The sequence below is a fragment of the Biomphalaria glabrata genome, chromosome 13, assembly GCF_947242115.1.
Source record: "Biomphalaria glabrata chromosome 13, xgBioGlab47.1, whole genome shotgun sequence".
NCBI lineage: Eukaryota > Metazoa > Mollusca > Gastropoda > Planorbidae > Biomphalaria > Biomphalaria glabrata.
The window spans coordinates 10,940,662-10,959,248 of record NC_074723.1 but is presented as its reverse complement, the minus strand read 5'-3'; the positions used below and the strand labels follow the sequence as shown (position 1 = coordinate 10,959,248).

The following is an 18,587-nucleotide window of genomic DNA, read 5'->3' as shown; positions in this document are numbered from 1 at the left end:
TTCATAGTCGGCGTTTTTTATATTTCCACTCATTGGCTGCATTTCATACACTGATTGCGCTACAATCGAATGTGTTACGTCCGTATCCGGTTCAAAATGGCTGACACATAGCGTAGTAACTAGAGTCAGAATGAGTATGTAATGACACATTTTGAAGGTTTTGTTTATAATAGTTTAATGCTTTGGGCAATTTAGATATAAATGTACGCTAAATTGTACACTATAGATCTATTCTGTACTGAGTCTTAATAGAGACCTAGATTCTTAGATAAGATCTAGGATAGTATAAATAATATAATATAATAACAAGTCTTTCTTACTCTTACTTACTTAACTTACTAAGTTACTTTACTAGATCTAGATCTAGTACTACACTCTTACTTCTCATGTCACAATGATAGAGATTGAATGAGTGACAATGCCACTTGTCACTCTTGAACTCAACTAACTACTGAACTACTTCTCTAACTGGCTCACTACTCATTCAACATTGAACCAAAATTAATTAGATCTAGATCTAGTAGATTCTAGGTCTACATGATCTAGACTGAGATCTAGATCTATGATATACTCTACTATTATATTTATTATATAAGTAGATTCTTATATTAGGCACACCGTATTTGGGAACTAGGTCAAATTTTTATTTTATTTTTTTATTTGGTGACGGTTTAACGTACAAAAAAACTGAAAGCAGATTCTTATTCTGCAACTAAAGGACTATAAAAATAGCTGTGTTTCTTTGAATTACCACTCATAGTCAAGATTTTATTTTAAAATAAATCAGGTCACTTCATGCTCCTATAATAAACGCAGTTTTTGTGCTTTCTCCTTTAGCGCACATCGAGCACCGTTAAGAAACACCACTATGTTATTGCTAATAAATTATATCTGTGTTAATTAAAAATTATTTAGATTGTATTAAAAGGAGTAGATTCACTTCTGCAATATGTATTTATAGTATATATTGCCTCTCTCTCTCTCTCTCTCTAGATATATATATATACATATATGCCTACCTATATAATCTATGTGTAGAAACAGACAGAAATAAATCTATAGGCCTATAATTATAGATCTATAAATTAATTATTATAATTTAATAAACATGATATTTTCAACTAGGCTACATGTATTCTCTGTCTCTTTCTTTAAATTCCCATCCAAGGACCCTCTTGTTTTCATAATTTGGATGTTCGTTTTGTTACACCTTAACATCCCCTCCCTCCCATAGATGCTTATAATTCTTTTCATGACTCTCTCCCCCTTCCCTCCACTGCCTGTATGATAGGTTGTGACACTACACGCTTAGTGTAGGCCTATACCTCTCCTCACCATTAGCACTCGCCTGGCGTGATCACCTGCAGTGGGCATGGTCTCTGGCTTCAAATTAGCAGCCCGCACTTTTTCTTTCATTCATAAATTATATATTCTAGATATCTCGATCTAGGTCACATTTATTTATTTAAAAAAATCATAGATTTATTAATCCCAATAATATTTCTTATTACGATTTTGCCTTGTGCACTATAGGAGAATGTGTTTAATTCATTATTATTCATTGAAACACCTCCTTTTTTAATTTATTTAACAGCTAACAGTATGAATGTGATTGGAATGTCTTTCTAAAGATGTTTGGAAGCTTATTTTGATATATCCACCAGCCTACGATCAAACAGGCTAATAATATAGCCTTCATCCCTTATATGGGTTAATGAATTGCCGGGGGAGGTTAAAACAATAGCTTTACATACTTTGGTTACCGAGAATCTAAAAAACTGCCATCTGCTTTGGAAAAGCGGAACAAAAATTCAGGAACTTAACTAAAATTGGACATGCACTGTCCCGAAACGTCGTTTTTAGCTCCAAACATAAAAACAAATTAATTATAAACAAAAAAAGCGACGTGTTTCTTAAAGGAGAATTTGATGAGCTGTGCCTAATATAAGAAGCTACTATATATCTAGATTCTAGATTTCTAGACAATCTAGTGTATCATGATGGTCTCTAGAGGTCTAGAGAATAGACTAGATTATTCTAGTCTAGGTCACTCTAGCCCTAGACTAGGTCTAGATGATAGATCTCATCTCTTTCTAGAATCTGATCTAGAAAATCTAGATCTAGCTAGTTTACTAACAATTTAGACTTTTAGTCATTTTAATTTTAGATCCAGAATCAGTAGAATGTAGATCTAGAGTTTAGATCTAAAATCTCTGTTTAGATTTTTAAAAAGTAGATCCAGAAAAAAGATCTAGACCTAGATCTAGTTACAGTACTCTATAAACTATTATAATATAATTATACTAATTATAATAATTTAAAAATAATAATTAATATTTTTATATTAAATAATAATTAAATTTTACTTTAATTAGATCTAGATATATATTCTCTGAAGATGTTTCAAGATATTATAATTTTATAGGGGACTCTAGGACTAGATTACTAGATTGACTCTAGTGACTAGTCACTAGTCTAGTGACTAGATTTAGATTATCTACTGTCTACTCGATCTAGTTAAATCTAGTTTTACTAAGACTGTCTAGAATTAAGACTTGTACAAGTTAAGATGATGATTTATTATAAATTTATCTAGAATAGACATACGTCACAAAACTCACATAGTTATGATAGTATAGATCTAGATACTAGAATTCTAGATTTATAAATATATATATTTATATACACATTATATAGATCTAGCCAATCTAACCCTACCTGATTCTTAGGACACTTAACAATGAACCTAAATTTACAAAAAAAAAAAACAACTAACACAATCTAATAAAATTTCAGGAGAGACGTGATAAAGATAGATGTAAATTTTATATATAATGCTGGGACAGATTCTTAAATGCTCTTCCTTTCTTAGTTTTATTAGAGCAATGAATACGTTAACCTAACTAAGCCAGGAAAATCAATCACTTCTTGTTGAGTTTAAGTCTCTTATTAAAATGCAGGACTAGATTAACACAGGATGCCTGGTTGGTGATCGGTAAAGCACTTAGTTTTGCTTCCATGGGTTCAAAACCTTGTGAAGACTGGGGATTTTTAATTTTGGGATCTTTGGGCACCAATGAGTCCACCCAACTCTAATGTTTACCTGACATTAGTTGGGGAAAAGTAAAGGTGGTTGGTCGTTGTGCTGGCCACATGACACCCACTTTAACTTCGGACCAAAGAAACAGATGACATTTACATCATCTGCCCTATAGATCGCAAGGTCTGAAAGGGGAACTTACTGTAGATTAACACATGATAGATAAGCATATATGTATGCTATAATTATCTGCCTTGATGAAATGTCTGTAATTTATAAGATTTCAGATAATGTTAATAAGACTGGGCTACAATTTACTCACTGTTGTAATTACCCCAAGATCTTGTCTCATTACCTAGACCTGTATCTCAAATGAAAGAAATAGTACCAGGTAGAACAGGTCAGACAACATATGTGCCATTTTAGAACAGTTTAGAATAACAGCATTTTTTTTACTGGCATTGTGTATAAATAACCTACTGCTCAGCAATAAAAAGCTAGCCAGAAAAGCAAAAAAAAAAAAATGAATATATTTAATTTGTCAATATTATGTAAATATAAAGTAAAGTAAAGTTCCCCTTTCAGACCTTGTGGTCTATAGGGCAGATGATGTAAAGGTCATCTGTTTCTGTGGTGTACGGTTAACGAGGGTGTCATGTGGCCAGCACAACGAACAACCGCCTTTACTTTTCCCCAACTAAGGTTAGGTACCCATTAGAGCTGGGTAGACTCAGAGGGGCCTGAAGATCCTGAAGTTAAAAATCCCAGGATTCGGACCCCGGTTCAGTAGCCAAGCATTTTATCGATCAGCCACCGCGCCTCATATTATGTTAATATTATGTTAATATAATTCTTGAAAAATAATCAGAGTAGTCTATTAAATGAAACAAAATTTTATTTTCTACATAAATCCATTTCATGGATAGGGAAAAAAAAATTAGCTTCTAGTTTTCCCATTTCAGGGTGCATTGAACCTTGAACTCCAGTATGGATTCCTATCCTGTAAATGATCATGGAATGCCAGGAACAGGACAACCAGGTCAAAGCCAGAGTCCGGACATCTTGCAGGACCAGCATCTACAGCAATTACATCAGTCCATACAGCAGCAACAACAACAGCTACACCAGCAGCTAACATCTGGCAGCAGCAGCATCAGTGAACTCATAGGAATGCTCCCACAAACTGCATCTCTGAGCAGTGGTAGCTCCATGGCATCTCCAGGTCAGAGTTTTAGCTCATTGAGTCATAAATAATTATAAACTTGTTTTAAAGTAAGACACATTTTATAAATTTCCCTTTCCTACCAGACTATAGATCTAGCAGCCATCTTCCCTTGTCAACATCACCAATGTACTCCAGACACTCTAATAGTTCCAGTCATGGATCATCTCAGTCAACACCTGGACCTTCACATTCTCACCAAAGCTCTTCAGACGTAAGCCTTCTCTCCAGTGTTTATTTTGTAGTTGAAAACTTATTTTCTTTGATCTCTTATTTACTTTTATTAAAAAAGGAAAGGGAGTCTCTAGTTGCTTCTGAAATAACCCTTATTTTACATAAAATTAATTAAAAAGGAATTTATTGAATCCAAAAAAGGTATAAGACTTAAGAAGTAAAGAACAGATGATGTAAAGGTATCTGTTTCTGTGGCCCATAGTTATCAGGGTGGCCACATTAGAGCTGGGTGGACTCAGAGGCGCCTTAAAAATCTTGAAATAAAAAATCCCAGTCTTCACCTGGATTCAAACCCAGGACCCCCTAACCCAAGGGCTTTACCACTAGACCACAACACTTCCTGTTTAAGACTTTATTTGTATTTTGAAAAAAATAAAATAAAGGAAAGTACTCCTTTCAAACCTTGTGCCCTATTAAGGCAGATGTTTCTATGGCTGACGGTCAATGAGGGTGTCATGTGGCTAGCACAACGATCAACCACCTTATATTTCCATATTTCAACATTGATCAAGTAGAAAGGACATTATTACTGATGTTTAAAAATGTAATTCTATCAGGAGACATTCTAATGTGTCTATGCCAACTTGTCTTTTTCATATTAAAACACTTAAATCTCTCATAACCACTGTATCATCATTCTGATGAGGTCTTTTTTTATTTTAAACAAACACAAAGGGTTGGTTTATTTTTACACAATGATGATCTTACGGTAGTCAAATCTTCTTCTTCTTCTAGCCAGCTTTATTGCTGCTGAGCTGAAAGCTCTTTTGCAGACTGTGCCAAGGAAAAAAGTGTGCTGTTTTCTTCAGTTGTTCAGCACTACCGTACAGGGTGTTGGTTATGTTGGGCTGTAGTGGAAGTAGGGTCTGCTTAAGGTGGATTAGGGAGGGGCATTTAAAGAGGATATGGTTTACGGTTTCAAAGGGGTGGGCGCTGTGTCTGCAAAGGGGTAGTTGTGTGGAGTTTATTTTGTTCAGGTGGTAATTTAATAGTGGTGTGTGTCCTGTTCTTAGTTGGAAGATTGTAGATTGTTCTTTACGGGGGAGGAAGTTAATACCGTCCAGTTTGTTAGGCGTAGTCATTTCTCTGTACATGGCTCTGCCTGTGTTTCCTGATGCCCATTGGTTGAGCCACTCCTCTTTGTGATTGTTGACTAACATTGACCTTAGGGTGAGGTAGTTAACAGGTCTATCTGGTTGTTCCTTAGATGAACCTGCCTTTGATAGCTTATCTGCCTTTTCATTTCCCATGATGCCAATGTGTCCAGGGATCCACTGTAGTGTGATATTGATATTTAATTTTGATATCATCTGATGGATTATCACAATGAGTGTTGTCAACTCTCTTGGGCTGTTTGAGGTGCTGCTGTTAAGTGCTTGCAGAGTAGATTGGGAGTCTGTAAAGACAACAATATCTGATGGTGGTTGCACTCCTTCATATAATTTGTTTTCCACTATCTGTAGTGCTATGGTAATTGGCTCAATTTCGGCTTGGAAGCAGTAATCGCCACAGGGTGCGCTTATCTCAAAGTGTTTATTTTTAGGGAAGACCAGGAATGCACCAAGACCAGCATTGGTAGCTTTGAAAGCCTATCCGTCTGTATAAATATGGATAGCTGTTTTTTGATAGCTTTCAATTGTTTCAAGCGTGCCTACTTTGAGCTCCATTGGATTTGATTCTTTTGTTAAGGTGTTATTTAATAAATGTGTTTTGATGGTTGGTTGTTTGTAGTTTAGTCCGGGTGTAATGTTTGAAAACCTGGTAATTTTTTCTCTGTTATTGGGTAGGTGGTGTTTTAGGGCTAGTTCGTAAGTTGGATCAGAGTCCTTTGCTTTTTTTCGGTTGTTTTTCCTATTTCTCTGTGTTAGTAATTTATTTGGATGATCGTCCTCCAACCTTCTGTATCTCTCAATAGCTTCTAATGCTGCTCTGTTGCGCCTTAACTTAAGAGGTTCAATATTGGAGTCTATTTCACAGGCTGCTGTGGGAGTAGTTCTCATACCTCCACTAATTAGCCGCAAGGCTTGGTTTTGGATTGTATCTAATGATGATTGATAGGTTTTGTTGGCAGCTACTTGTATGGAGAGACAGTTATCCATTACAGATCTGACATATCCAGTGTATAACTGTCTTAAGGTTTTCTTTTCAGCTCCCCAGGATGTTCCTGCTAGGTGTTTTATTATGTTTAATCTTTGTGATGCCTTTTCTTTTAAATCTGCCATAAAGTGTTTTAGAGACAGTCTTTGGTCTAGTTTTACACCAAGATATGTTGGATTTTCTTCTTTATTTATTGGCTGAGAGTCTATTTTTAGGATGTAGTTTCTTTTTGCTGTTTTGTTGCTGTGGCTAAAGATTGAATAAACTGACTTTTCTTTGTTTATTTCCACTTTCCATAATTTTGAATATGTGGAGATAGTTGTGAGGGCTCTATTTAGTTTGGATCTAGTCAGCACTGGATATTTCTCTGTAGTCCAAATTAAAAGGTCGTCTGCATAAAGTGCCTTATTGACCGAAATGAGGTCCGGGAGGTCATTCGTGAAGATTAGAAAGAGAGTGCAGCTAAGGGCGGTAGTCAAATACATTATGTGCCAGGAATGTCTCTCACATTTCAGTATCTGGCTTTCCCTTGTTTATTGAACCTGTTTTTTTTTTTTGTTTTTTTTTATTTTTTACTATGTTAATGAGTGCACTGTAGAATACATTTCTGCAGACCAGAATACAGGAAATTTGTTTGCCATGGCTGGCTGAGAAAGTACAAACATGCCTTTTTATAATGGATTGGAGGGGGGGGGCATCACAAGCTAAAGGTTGAGAAACGCTGAAATGATCTTCACTATTTATTCAATTTCACATTAGTGAATTAGAAAAAAATTAGCACATATTTTATAAATTGTACAATATATATCTTATAACATATTTTTGTCTTCAATAGCACCATGATCGCAGCGAGCCCAGCATCTCATCCATTGCTTATACAAGACAAGGGGATAGCTTTGTGTGTTCTCTGTGTGGCAAAGTATGTTTCAGTTAAGAGAAAAACATTTTTAAGACATTTTTAATAAATTTTACATTAATGACGGCTAGCTGGGTGTGCTGAGTTCAAATATTGGTTGGATCTTGATTGTCAGCTTTAAAAGTTTTTCAATATTTGTATGATTTATTATATGTGCTTTTTTTGTGACAGAACGCACTGGTACATCGTACCGGCACCTTTTTGAATGTTGGGAACATTATTACTTTTGTATTTTAATGTTTATTATTAGTTTATTAGTAGTTAAAAGTTAGCCAATCCATCACTGAGTACCAGCACCTAATCATTGAGTATTTATTTTTTTTTTACAAAAAAAGCACTATATGTGTATATATATATATATATATATATATATATATATTGTTTGATAAAATCTTAGAACTCTTATTCAAATTATATTACTAATTAATCATTATTTTAAGGTTGTAGTTTCTAAAGCAGCCATAACAAGACATATACAGTTGACCCATGAAAAGAAAAAACCTTTCGAATGTAATATTTGTCACAGACGCTTTGGTTACAAGAACATTTTGATGGAACATCAGGTGTGCTGTTTGATTAATATAAATATATTACAGTTATTGGCTCTATTACATTGAACGTCTTCCATTATTTCACAAAGAAAAGTCATGTCTTAACTAATACTTGTATGTCACTAAATGTAAACAATGTCCTTGTTAATATTACTTTGAAACTTTTGGGTGACCAAAAATAAAACCTGTGAGCTTTAGATAATATTATCTATATTATGACTTACTGTCTCAGGAGCAACTTTATGACTCTACTCTTGCTTTAAAATATATTTGAAGAACCCTTACTTTGGTTCTGAAAAATGACTAATCTATAAGTTAAAAAAAAAAAATTGAAATTGAAAAAAAAAATAATGTTAAGTTATTTATTTACTTTTATCTTTGGTTAATGATTTTAGACAAGAAGAGAAAAATGACATTTAATTGAATCTAGAATATCTTGTTTTAAACTTGTTAAACTGCATGCATATGTATGACTTCTGAGCTTTGTTGTTATTGAAATCAATACATGTCTTACATTCCTATAAATTTTTTAATTTTTTTTTTTCTAAGAACAATATGGATACCTTTTTCATTGTTTTTAGAACATTCATTTCGGAATTAAACCTTATGCCTGCACCTTGTGTGACAAAAGATTTGCTGCCAGATCCAATCTTTTTCAACATCGCTTGCTTCATATGAAGCCTTTTTGCTGTTACATTTGCAACAAACGTTTTGACAGAGATGAGCAGTTACAGAGACATCTGAAACTTCACCCAACTGCAAATGTTTTGTCTTGCAGGTATGTTGCTTTTTCCTAAATAATATGTTATTTTATTCTTAGGTTTTTAATTTAAAGTTTTTATAGCTGCCAAATTTACTGTGATTACAATTAGAAATCTAATCTTAAATGTCAATTTATAAATAGAAATCTGAAATAAATCGGCAGAAATTAGGAAAATGTTAAGATGGTATCTTTACTTATACATTATTAGCTTAAATATATATATATATATATTAGTTAAGCATAATATTGAAAAAAGGTACTATCATAAATAAATCTTTGAAGCTAAAGGATATTGTTATTTCATTCGTTCTTTAATAAAATATCTAAAGGCGTAAATCTGAATTTGTGAGTTAACAAACTTGGGCTTACTGTTGTCTGATAACACTTTCAGTGCCAGAAGAAGTGGAAGTCAACAATAACTTCAATTGATTGGTCTGTGGTGAAAGCCTACATCTATTTTTAGGCAAAGCTTTTGAGATGAGACTTTTGATAACCTGAAAAAATTAGAAATGTTTATTGTTTACGGTTTAACGTCTTCTTGTCAGTGTAGTGCCTTGGGGATAAAAATTTAAACTGAAATTAAACTGAAAGTGCAAGGATTAAGGTGTCAAAAAAAAATTCATTTATTCATTCATTTGCTAAATATCTAAAATCCTTTTCTCAGTCAGTGCCCATTCACTGCTACAAATGTTGAGGCATTAAATCAGCATCTTCAAGAAAGTCACAAACTGTTAACATATGACACACGCAGGCATTCATCCAGCTTTGACAGTGATAGCGGTGACCCACCATCTCAGGTTGTTTTTTTTTTAAATATCTTTTCTTATAAATTACAGGCATTCCATCATTATGCGTGTATGTATGCATTATTCATTGTTTCAGCACTTAGCTTTACATTTGTAGTTATAATTCAGCATTATTGCTACCTACTTACTGAAGGTTCTATATATAGTGTATTTATGTTGTCATATTGAGAGACGTACATGTATATTTTGTAATTTTTTTCAAGTCTTTTTTTTATTTAATCATTTGTCAACATTTTTCACAAGTTGAAAGTCAGATTTAGGTTTTCTTAAGTTGTACAATTAAACAATTAGGAATTTAATGTGCTAATTCATGTCATACTCTTTTAAGGTTGTCATGTCCTTACCAAGCCCAACATTGACATCGCCAGACAAATCTCCTGGACATATGTCTTTGACAATGGATTCTGAAGCTATGAGACGTATTGATACAATTTGCTCACAGCTAGCTAGCAGAGGACAGAATCACCACAGTGAAAATTCTCAAGTGAAGCAGGAGCCACTCTCACCAGGAGGAGTCCGATTTCCATCAGATAATCATTTCCCATCAGCTTCCCCATCATCTAGAGATCATCACCATTTCAGTCACGGATCTCCAACCTCATCACTAACCTCTGGTGGTTCCCGCAGCCAAACTCGACTGCCACCATTTTCAGCAAACTTAGCCAGATCCTACTCCAACCCATCAGATCCAGAGCAAGGAAGTCCCCTTTCGATGACTACAGGCCGTAAAGATGCATCTCCTATTCCAGGTCTAGATGTTCTTGCCAGCAAGTTTTACAATAGTCCACGATTTCTACCTCCTAATCGCAGAACGAACTCGATGAATTCTATGAATCCAATGAATTCATTGAGACATGGTCAAAGTGCAGAGCATGTTAGGTCTATTGCTGACTCCACAAGCAACCTGTCAGAGTTCTTCTCTACATTACAAGGCCTTGTGCAGAGATCTCAGGAGATTCCAGAGCTTCATGTGAACATTTCAAAACCAAAGGTAATAAACAAACATTTACATTATTTGGAACATACATTTGGGGGGAGGGGTTAAGTTATTGCTCTTGCATCTTACAAACAAATATTGATGGTCAAGTCATTGTTCTTGTAATGAAATTATATAAACCTTAAGGTCTTGTGTAAATCAATTATAGCTTTTAATCTTTCTGCTTTAGTATTTTTTTCTTCTTTATTTTTTAACTATTTACTTTACATGTAGAGTACTATCGTTTTCTTCTCAGATAACAAGAGAAATAGGTACCCAATACAATAACACCAGTATGCCAGGAGAACTTCCCTCTTTGGAGGACCTACTCATCTATTATGAATCTCAAGGACGACTGTATCGCTGCCAGCACTGCCGCATCAGTTTTGAAGAGCGAGGATTGTACTTTCTGCACAAGTCCCTGCATGGTGAGATGAGCCCATGGCAGTGCAGCATCTGTCACAAGATCTGTGCAGATCGCAATGATTTCCACCTTCATTTTGTCAACCAACAACATAGGCCTGACCAAATGATGCATTAAATTCTATGTTTCAGGCTGTGAGACACACAAAAATATGGTTTGCAGTAGTTATTTTAACTAAAGATTTAATTAATATAACTTTGGTTTCATGTATTGATAGAAAAATGTTTTGGAATCTTGAGGACTTTTTTTTTTCTTTTATATAACTATTCCTAGTACAACCATTAAATAAACCATTACTGTGAAGTTATTGGAAGCTTAAATTGATATTTAATAATGGGGTTTCTATTTCCTGTGATTGCTCAAATATGAAGAAGCCATATCAATGGTATAATGGCAACAAATAAAAATGATGATTCTTTAGGCAAATGTATTTTAAGTTCAGAAAATAAGAGATAAAGGAACAATCTATTTTTTCTTGTTTATGTGAAAATTCATTGCGTCTGGTACTTTGATAAACTTTTCAAAATGAAGTAAAAAGATACTGTGAATCGGAGTTATTATTGTGTTGTAGTTGTTCAATGGAGTCTGGTAAAGTGGAGTATCTCAGTTTAAATGGTATTGCTTAGCATTTAACAGTTGTTCTGTGCAGTCATAAACAATTTTTAATGCATATACTCAGACAGCTTTAAAGAATTTATGTTGGAGTTTCTTTTTTTTTTTTTTTTTTTTTTTTTTTTTTGGTTCGTTTTCTGTATTACATGAATTTTCATATTGGTTGTAATTATACATTTCTACCTCAATCGTACATGCTGAATCGTATATAGTAAGACTACTATTTACTGTGTGCTAGGCAACTTTGCATTGATATATAGACATGTTGTTTGTTGTTGTAAACCAGTTCAGTGATGAATTCCTAAAGAACAATCATGAGTTATCTAGCAAGTATATTTCAGCTGGTTTATTAGCTGGCTAGAGTGTGGTTTGATGGAAAGCATGTTGTCAGTTTTAATAGAAAATAATTAATATTACAGACGCAGCTAATATTTCAGAGTTATATTTTTCCCATGTACTGTTTAATCCTATACTTTTGATCATTTCACTCAAGTCACATTTGATGGTTACCCACAGTTTTATTATCGTTCTTTGTATCTTTTTAACATTGCATAATATTTATCTGTTCTTATTTGTGTAGTAATGTAACCTGTAGAATCGTAACTCTGTTTCTAAGCATTCTTTTCATAAATAAGATAAGCTAAAACTTTTTAAAAAATCGATTAGAATGAGTTCTCTCTGTTCTAACACAATGAAATTTTATCTTTTAATTTAATTTTGTTTAAAATCGTACTAAGGGATATTCTAGTTTAAACATTGATACAAACATCATGTGTATTTCCTTTTGGGATGTTTTTATGTATTGCTTACAGTCTTGAGCTGTCATAAAGGTACTCTGAGTCTCACAGTGAATAACTAGATTCATAAACTTTTTTTTTTCATTATTCAGCCCAGTTAAAATGATTGTATTGTGCAGATTTATTCAGGGATTCAGCCTTCCATATAAAGGCAGCAGGAAACTTTTTTCAACTTTTTTTTTCTTGTGTTGTATGAGTTGATTGTATTAATATTGGGAATCATTGTCATGATTTGTAGTTTGTTGTTCACTAACTCATGATATACCTCACTCCAGTTTTGACTACATTTGCAATCCAGGGGTATCTTGTCATCATTAACTACATAGAATAGGAACTGCCCTTAGATAACATGGTACTGGTTACGTTGTTTTATGTTTCCTCCTTATTATTTATATTTTTTTTTTTACTTTCTATTAAAATAGAATTGAGTGTAGAATGTTGACATTGAGCTGTTATACTTTAAGTATAAAAACTTTATCAAATTTTTAATTAATCATTTTTGTATCATTATTATGTTTAGGTGGATCATTAATTTACTTAAACGCTAAGTATCATAGATGCTAATTTATTATGCACCATTATCCTAATAATGTTACTAGTAAAGGTCTGCATTTTTGTATTACTATTGACTACCTCTCATTTTGTGTGTGCCCCGTCCCATTAATACATCTTTTTTTGGTTGTTAAAATAATGAAAAGTCACTCCTTTATATACACCTACATCTCAATACAATATTAAGACAATTGTTGGTGTGTGATTTCTGTAAAGTAAAAGTAGGTTTGAAAAATGAGATGCTACCCATTCTACATTCTGTCAATATTTTACAAGAAATGTTTCTTATTTTACATATTCTGCTTATTTTGTTTGGTTATATCTTGATGACTTTCATAAAGGTTTGAAGGCATCATATATGTAAATCTACCTCATACAAATTATATTATATTCAGGTCTGTGAGTCAGAAGTTTTGGATCCTGTATTAGCATTCTTTGAAATATAAAAACGTGTAATGTCAAAATCCTTTTTTTTTTAAATCATTGTTTTCCAATTGTAGCTTAGTCTGTTTTCAGAAAATTTTGACTTCCTAATTATTATTTTTTAAAAATTGTATCTATGTATATTACTAGATATTATTTGTGTGAATATTGATTTGTTTTTGTAATATATCAAATTTCATTCTCTTATCTTGAAAGGCATTATTTAAGTTTAAGGTATAGGTTTACACGTAACAATGAAATGAATATTCTACATAAAACATGGGGAATCTAGTGTAGGAAGGTCTGTACATTTAACAACATAATTTTAATAATCCTAACTTCAGCATTGTTTTTACCTAGAATTAGAATTATTTATTAAGAATCATTTGAGTCATTTTTTCATGTTTCAAATAATGTTTTTTGTAAATAGATAATTACAAATGAAATAGATTTGTTTACTATTTAAATCATTTACTGTAGGAATTTGATTAGCTAAAATATAAACAAATATATTTACATGGTTCAATACTTAAAAGTAAGTGTTCTTCAAAAATAATTTTTAAGTTTAAATCTTTTTGTAACTGAAGTTTTTTTTTTTTTAGTTAAATATTTTTATCTTTAAAGCACTTTGTTCATCATTGAACAGTTTAGCATATTTTCATAATATAAATATTGTTCACAACAAGATACAGACTTGTGACAGTAATTCTCTGTTAGACCAAAATTTCAATTACTCTATGTAATATCACATGAACTTAAAGGTATGACTCAGGGAAGTTGTTAGCATAGGTTTGTACAATTTATTTAATAATTATTCAGCCTAATCACTAGTGTTCAATCATATTTATAGACTTCTTTGACAGACTAGACTTGCTAATATAACTCATATAGGAAGATTGGGGAGTTCTTGTATTGTCTTGAGTGGACTACTATAGCTAATAATTATTTTTTTTTAATTTAAACTAAGCTTATTATTTTTAAAACACCCCTGACTGATTGTTTGATGTATTATGACTTTATATATATATATATATATATATATATATGTATAATTACTTTAATAGTTTTATTTCAAAAAATTTTCTTTACTTACTGGTACCTGATAAAAGACTTAATACATTATTTCTGTCTGTATCATTGAGTCTCCTAATCATTTACAATAGAAAAATATTGTTAAAAATTGAAATTATACCCTGCCTTGAATTCCAAGAACCTTTTTAAATTCATGATTTGGTCTTTAAAATTTTTAATTTTAGATTTAGGCTTCAAGCAGTCTGTCTATATATATATATATTACTCCCATTTTTTTACTAGACTGTAGATTTTATAAATATAAGTATATAATATGCTTAATTCACTTTTTCATTAGGATACACACAGTTCTTTGTTGATCAACTTTTAATCCACCTTTATTTACACCCCAAGATTGACTGACACATGTAGAAATAATAAATATTGAGTACTATTGTCAAGCTGAAATCTCTGGAAACAAAAGAGTGTTTGTGTACAAATATACCAAACAAGAAATATTTGAAGAAAGGGGGATAGGGCTAAAAAAGAATTGTTTTACTATTGCAAGTAATGATTGAACTGATGACTTTTTTTTGTTCTCTCAATAATCATTTGTTTTCTGTTTTGCCAGTGATATTCATTGTACCCAAGTGTTATTGTTCAAAGAAATGTCAATTATTTCACATATATATTGATGTAATATATATATATTTGTGTTTTGTGATGCACATGTTTTTTTTTTTTTCTGTTTTTTTTTTTAAATTAATTCCTTTATTTTAACAGCAAACTAGAAATCTTGCAGCATAATGATAAAACTCATTGAAACAACAGTAATAAGTTTAAATGTTGCCTCATTCCAGTATATTGACTCATGGATTATATAAAACAAATATGGACCTCATTGAAAACAAGCCCTAATGCTTATCTCAGTTTGACATGACTTTAGCAATATTGTTTGAGTTTATTTGTTTCATCTCTTTCGTGTTGAATTTATAGACACTATTTGATTGTTGCACTGCATTCATATAAAGAACTTTTTTTTGTACCAGTCAATTTTGTGCACTTATTTTAACATTCAGGTTTTGCTGTAAATCTTAGAACTATGCACCTTGCAGTGCAACTATTTTAAATTGAATTTTTAATGTTTGTATAAACAGTGTGAACCACAGATTGGATACAGGGCACATTATGCAATAGTATTTGTCTTAGTAGTATCCTTGTAACTGGCAGCTATAAGAAGTTCAGTTTCATTTCTCACTATATACAAAACAATACCAATAAATGTATTTATAAAATAGTGTAGCAAAATATATTTGAAGATCATGGTGCTGAAAATGACAAAATGCTTAAAAAAACATTCTGTTGCTAAGTTTCTTTATGGCTATACTTTTAACATGAATGCTTAGATACAAATTTTGGCTTTTTTTTTTCAGGTACTATTGACAGTAATAATTAATACTAATGGTAAAATGTTAAAGTGTAGCTCTAATGATTCAGCATCTTGTTTATAATATTTGCACAAATGCCTGCAATGTTCTCAATTTTAATGCAATCAATGGCAAAAAAACAACTGAAATTGCACATTTTGGTCTATATCTTTTCTGTGGTGTCAACATTTGTATTATTTCTGAACAAATAATATCTTTTAACAAAACACAATGACAACATTATTTCTATTTGCCTCTCCTTTTTTATGGAGCTCCAGATAGCAGGGATAATCTTATTACCTCAAACCTCCTACCTTCATTCTGTGGAATGGAGTGCATTTTTTTAAAAACTTTTTATATTCAATACTTGCAGCAGACTCATCAATGTGTCAATATCATATATTTATTCATGTCTAACTAATATGCAGTCAGCCTCCATTAGCCAGCATTTTTTGTTCACCATTTTTGCAGTTTATAACTGTATGAAATCCTATATCAAGACTTAAAGGAAATTTTGCATAATTTCAGAGCAGCTAAGCTATATATATATATATATATATATTTAAATAGCAGGTGCAATAGATTGTTTCTTATGGAGGAATTTTCATTGCAGAAATAACATTTTTATTTTTTAGAAATAATACATTGATAATATTATACATATATATATATATTAACATTTTATATATAGATGTTTTTTGTGTGTGTTATATATAAATATATATAAATATGTGTATCTATATACTATCTGTGTGTCTTGTGTATTAATTTTTTTTTCTCTTATGATATCACTCTTGTTTCTCTTTTTTTTTTTTTATTTGTAAACATTTAAAAATAATTGAATTTATTATTTTATTGTAGCGTGCCTATGACCCAATCATTCATAAACGCTAATAAGATTGTTTAAATTTCATTGTAGGGAAAAATAATTTTGTATTAATTGTAGTTATCAATTTTTACTAAATAAATTTCCAATAATGTATTTTCGGCCTAATTGATTTTTTAAAAAATTTCCTATATTTAAATATGTTAAAAGGCAATCAGGTATTCGTTTAAAAAGCATTAGTTTTCTAAGATTAATGTCAAAGTGAAAATATTTGCTCAACTTTCAATTTTTACTCTGCCTAAGTAAATTGTAATTGGTATATTTTAGTCCTTGGATGTGTATTATTTCAAATAGTCTTGAAATTACCAATTATGAATGCCATTTAAACCTGTGTTTTAACTCAAATTATTGTCATAATGTTTTTTTTGTATTTTTAATTTCCTTAAACTTATGACCCTTTACTAACTGCTTTAATGTTCATTACATTAACAAACTAGAAATAGTTTTCTTTTGGATAATCATTACTTTAACATTTGTTGATCTACAAGTCATTCATACAATGTAATTGATAACTTCCTAAAGGATTTTTTTTTCTTCTGAGCATACTGATATTGCAATATCTCTGTGTGCTGTTGTTTTTTAAACGGGTTTTTGCCTCAAACAATGTAAATCACTTCCCACTGGTGCTCTGGATAGCAGTACCAAGGTTTTATTTTCTTTCTTTCTCAGGAATACAAGTTTACAAAATCGATTCCAGTTTGTAGACTTGCTGTTTAGCTAAATTAGAGCAATAATGACTTAAGTTGTTTTGGGTTTTAATTTCTCAGCATATTTATTTATAAAATACGTGTGATTCGACTGTTTCTTTTGTGTAGGACTAGAAATAGATTTCCTATCTTATTCCATTACTGCATGTAAGATTTGAATGTTGTATTATTTACCCTACTTTTCCTAATATCTTCTATATTTTTAACTTGGTTCTAATTGTTATAAAGTTATTAAAGAAACATTTGTTATTTTACTGTAATATACTTTTTTTTTTTTTGTTCTTCATGTGATTCATTTTAGATGACTGTGTACTTCTATGTTTATAAGTGATGACATCACTCTAATGTTGACAAGCCTGTCAATTTAACAGTTTTCTTTTGCTTAAGATTTTGTTTTTAAAAGATAGAATTGTTTCAGCCATTGCAGCAACTAATTCTTATTTTTTAACTTCTGACATTGTATTCACTGACCAATTTTTAATTCAGATATATGAAAGAAGCTATTCTCCACTAGTGATTCTTACTAGACTGGGCTATGTAACTATGATTAATTTTTACTTTGGAAAAGGAACATTTTATAAATTATTAATTGGTGTTATTTGTTTTAGCAACTGACATGCATTAGAGACACTACTAAGAAAGAAATGTAGTTCTTATAGACGAAGGCAAGGCTGTGAAGCAATATCTCAAAATTGTTACATTTATTAGGCATTTGTTAATAATTGGTGTTTTTTTTTTCCCCTCTTATAGCTGGTGTTGTTTCTTGAGAGCATTATAGCTGCTGTCCTAAATAAATGTCTCCATAATCAAAAAGTAAATGAAGTGTGCTGTATTTCAATGACATTTTTGTTTGTTACTTGGGTAGTCGGAACAATTTAAAACAATGAAACATGGTTTTTACTTTGAATTAATTTGTATGTGAAAAAGTCTTTACTAAATATTATATTCAGTGTCTTTCTCCGTAAATAGTTGATTACAAAAGTGATTGAATCATCATCAAATAAAAATCTCTGTCCTCTGAGCACAACTTTCAGTTTATGCCTACTATTTGGATGGCTTGGAAAGGTTTCAGTTTAGGAAATAATCTATGCAGGCCTTTTATTTGGATCACTTGAGAAGGTGGGAGTATAGAGACATACACAT

The 18,587-nt window shown here is 31.6% G+C and overlaps 1 protein-coding gene across 1 annotated transcript; it reads left to right on the top strand.

Annotated features, from left to right (window-relative positions):
• Positions 1–16: 16 nt before the first annotated feature.
• LOC106067588 (protein odd-skipped-like) lies at positions 17–18,338 on the top strand. The gene is made up of 9 exons (XM_056008748.1): positions 17–134; positions 4,003–4,262; positions 4,349–4,476; positions 7,429–7,512; positions 7,950–8,072; positions 8,642–8,838; positions 9,488–9,620; positions 9,958–10,620; positions 10,862–18,338. Exons 2-9 carry the CDS (start codon positions 4,028–4,030, stop codon positions 11,144–11,146), a joined length of 1,848 nt encoding a protein of 615 aa, XP_055864723.1. The 5' UTR covers positions 17–134; positions 4,003–4,027; the 3' UTR covers positions 11,147–18,338.
• The last annotated feature ends 249 nt before the right edge of the window (positions 18,339–18,587 follow it).

Bases quoted from the DNA above. Each gene is read 5' to 3' on its own strand.
- LOC106067588 (XM_056008748.1), top strand. From the start codon at position 4,028: ATGGATTCCTATCCTGTAAATGATCATGGAATGCCAGGAACAGGACAA. The intron at 9,621-9,957 runs GTTGTTTTTTTT...TACTCTTTTAAG, and splicing joins GCGGTGACCCACCATCTCAG to GTTGTCATGTCCTTACCAAG. The intron at 10,621-10,861 runs GTAATAAACAAA...TTTTCTTCTCAG, and splicing joins TGAACATTTCAAAACCAAAG to ATAACAAGAGAAATAGGTAC.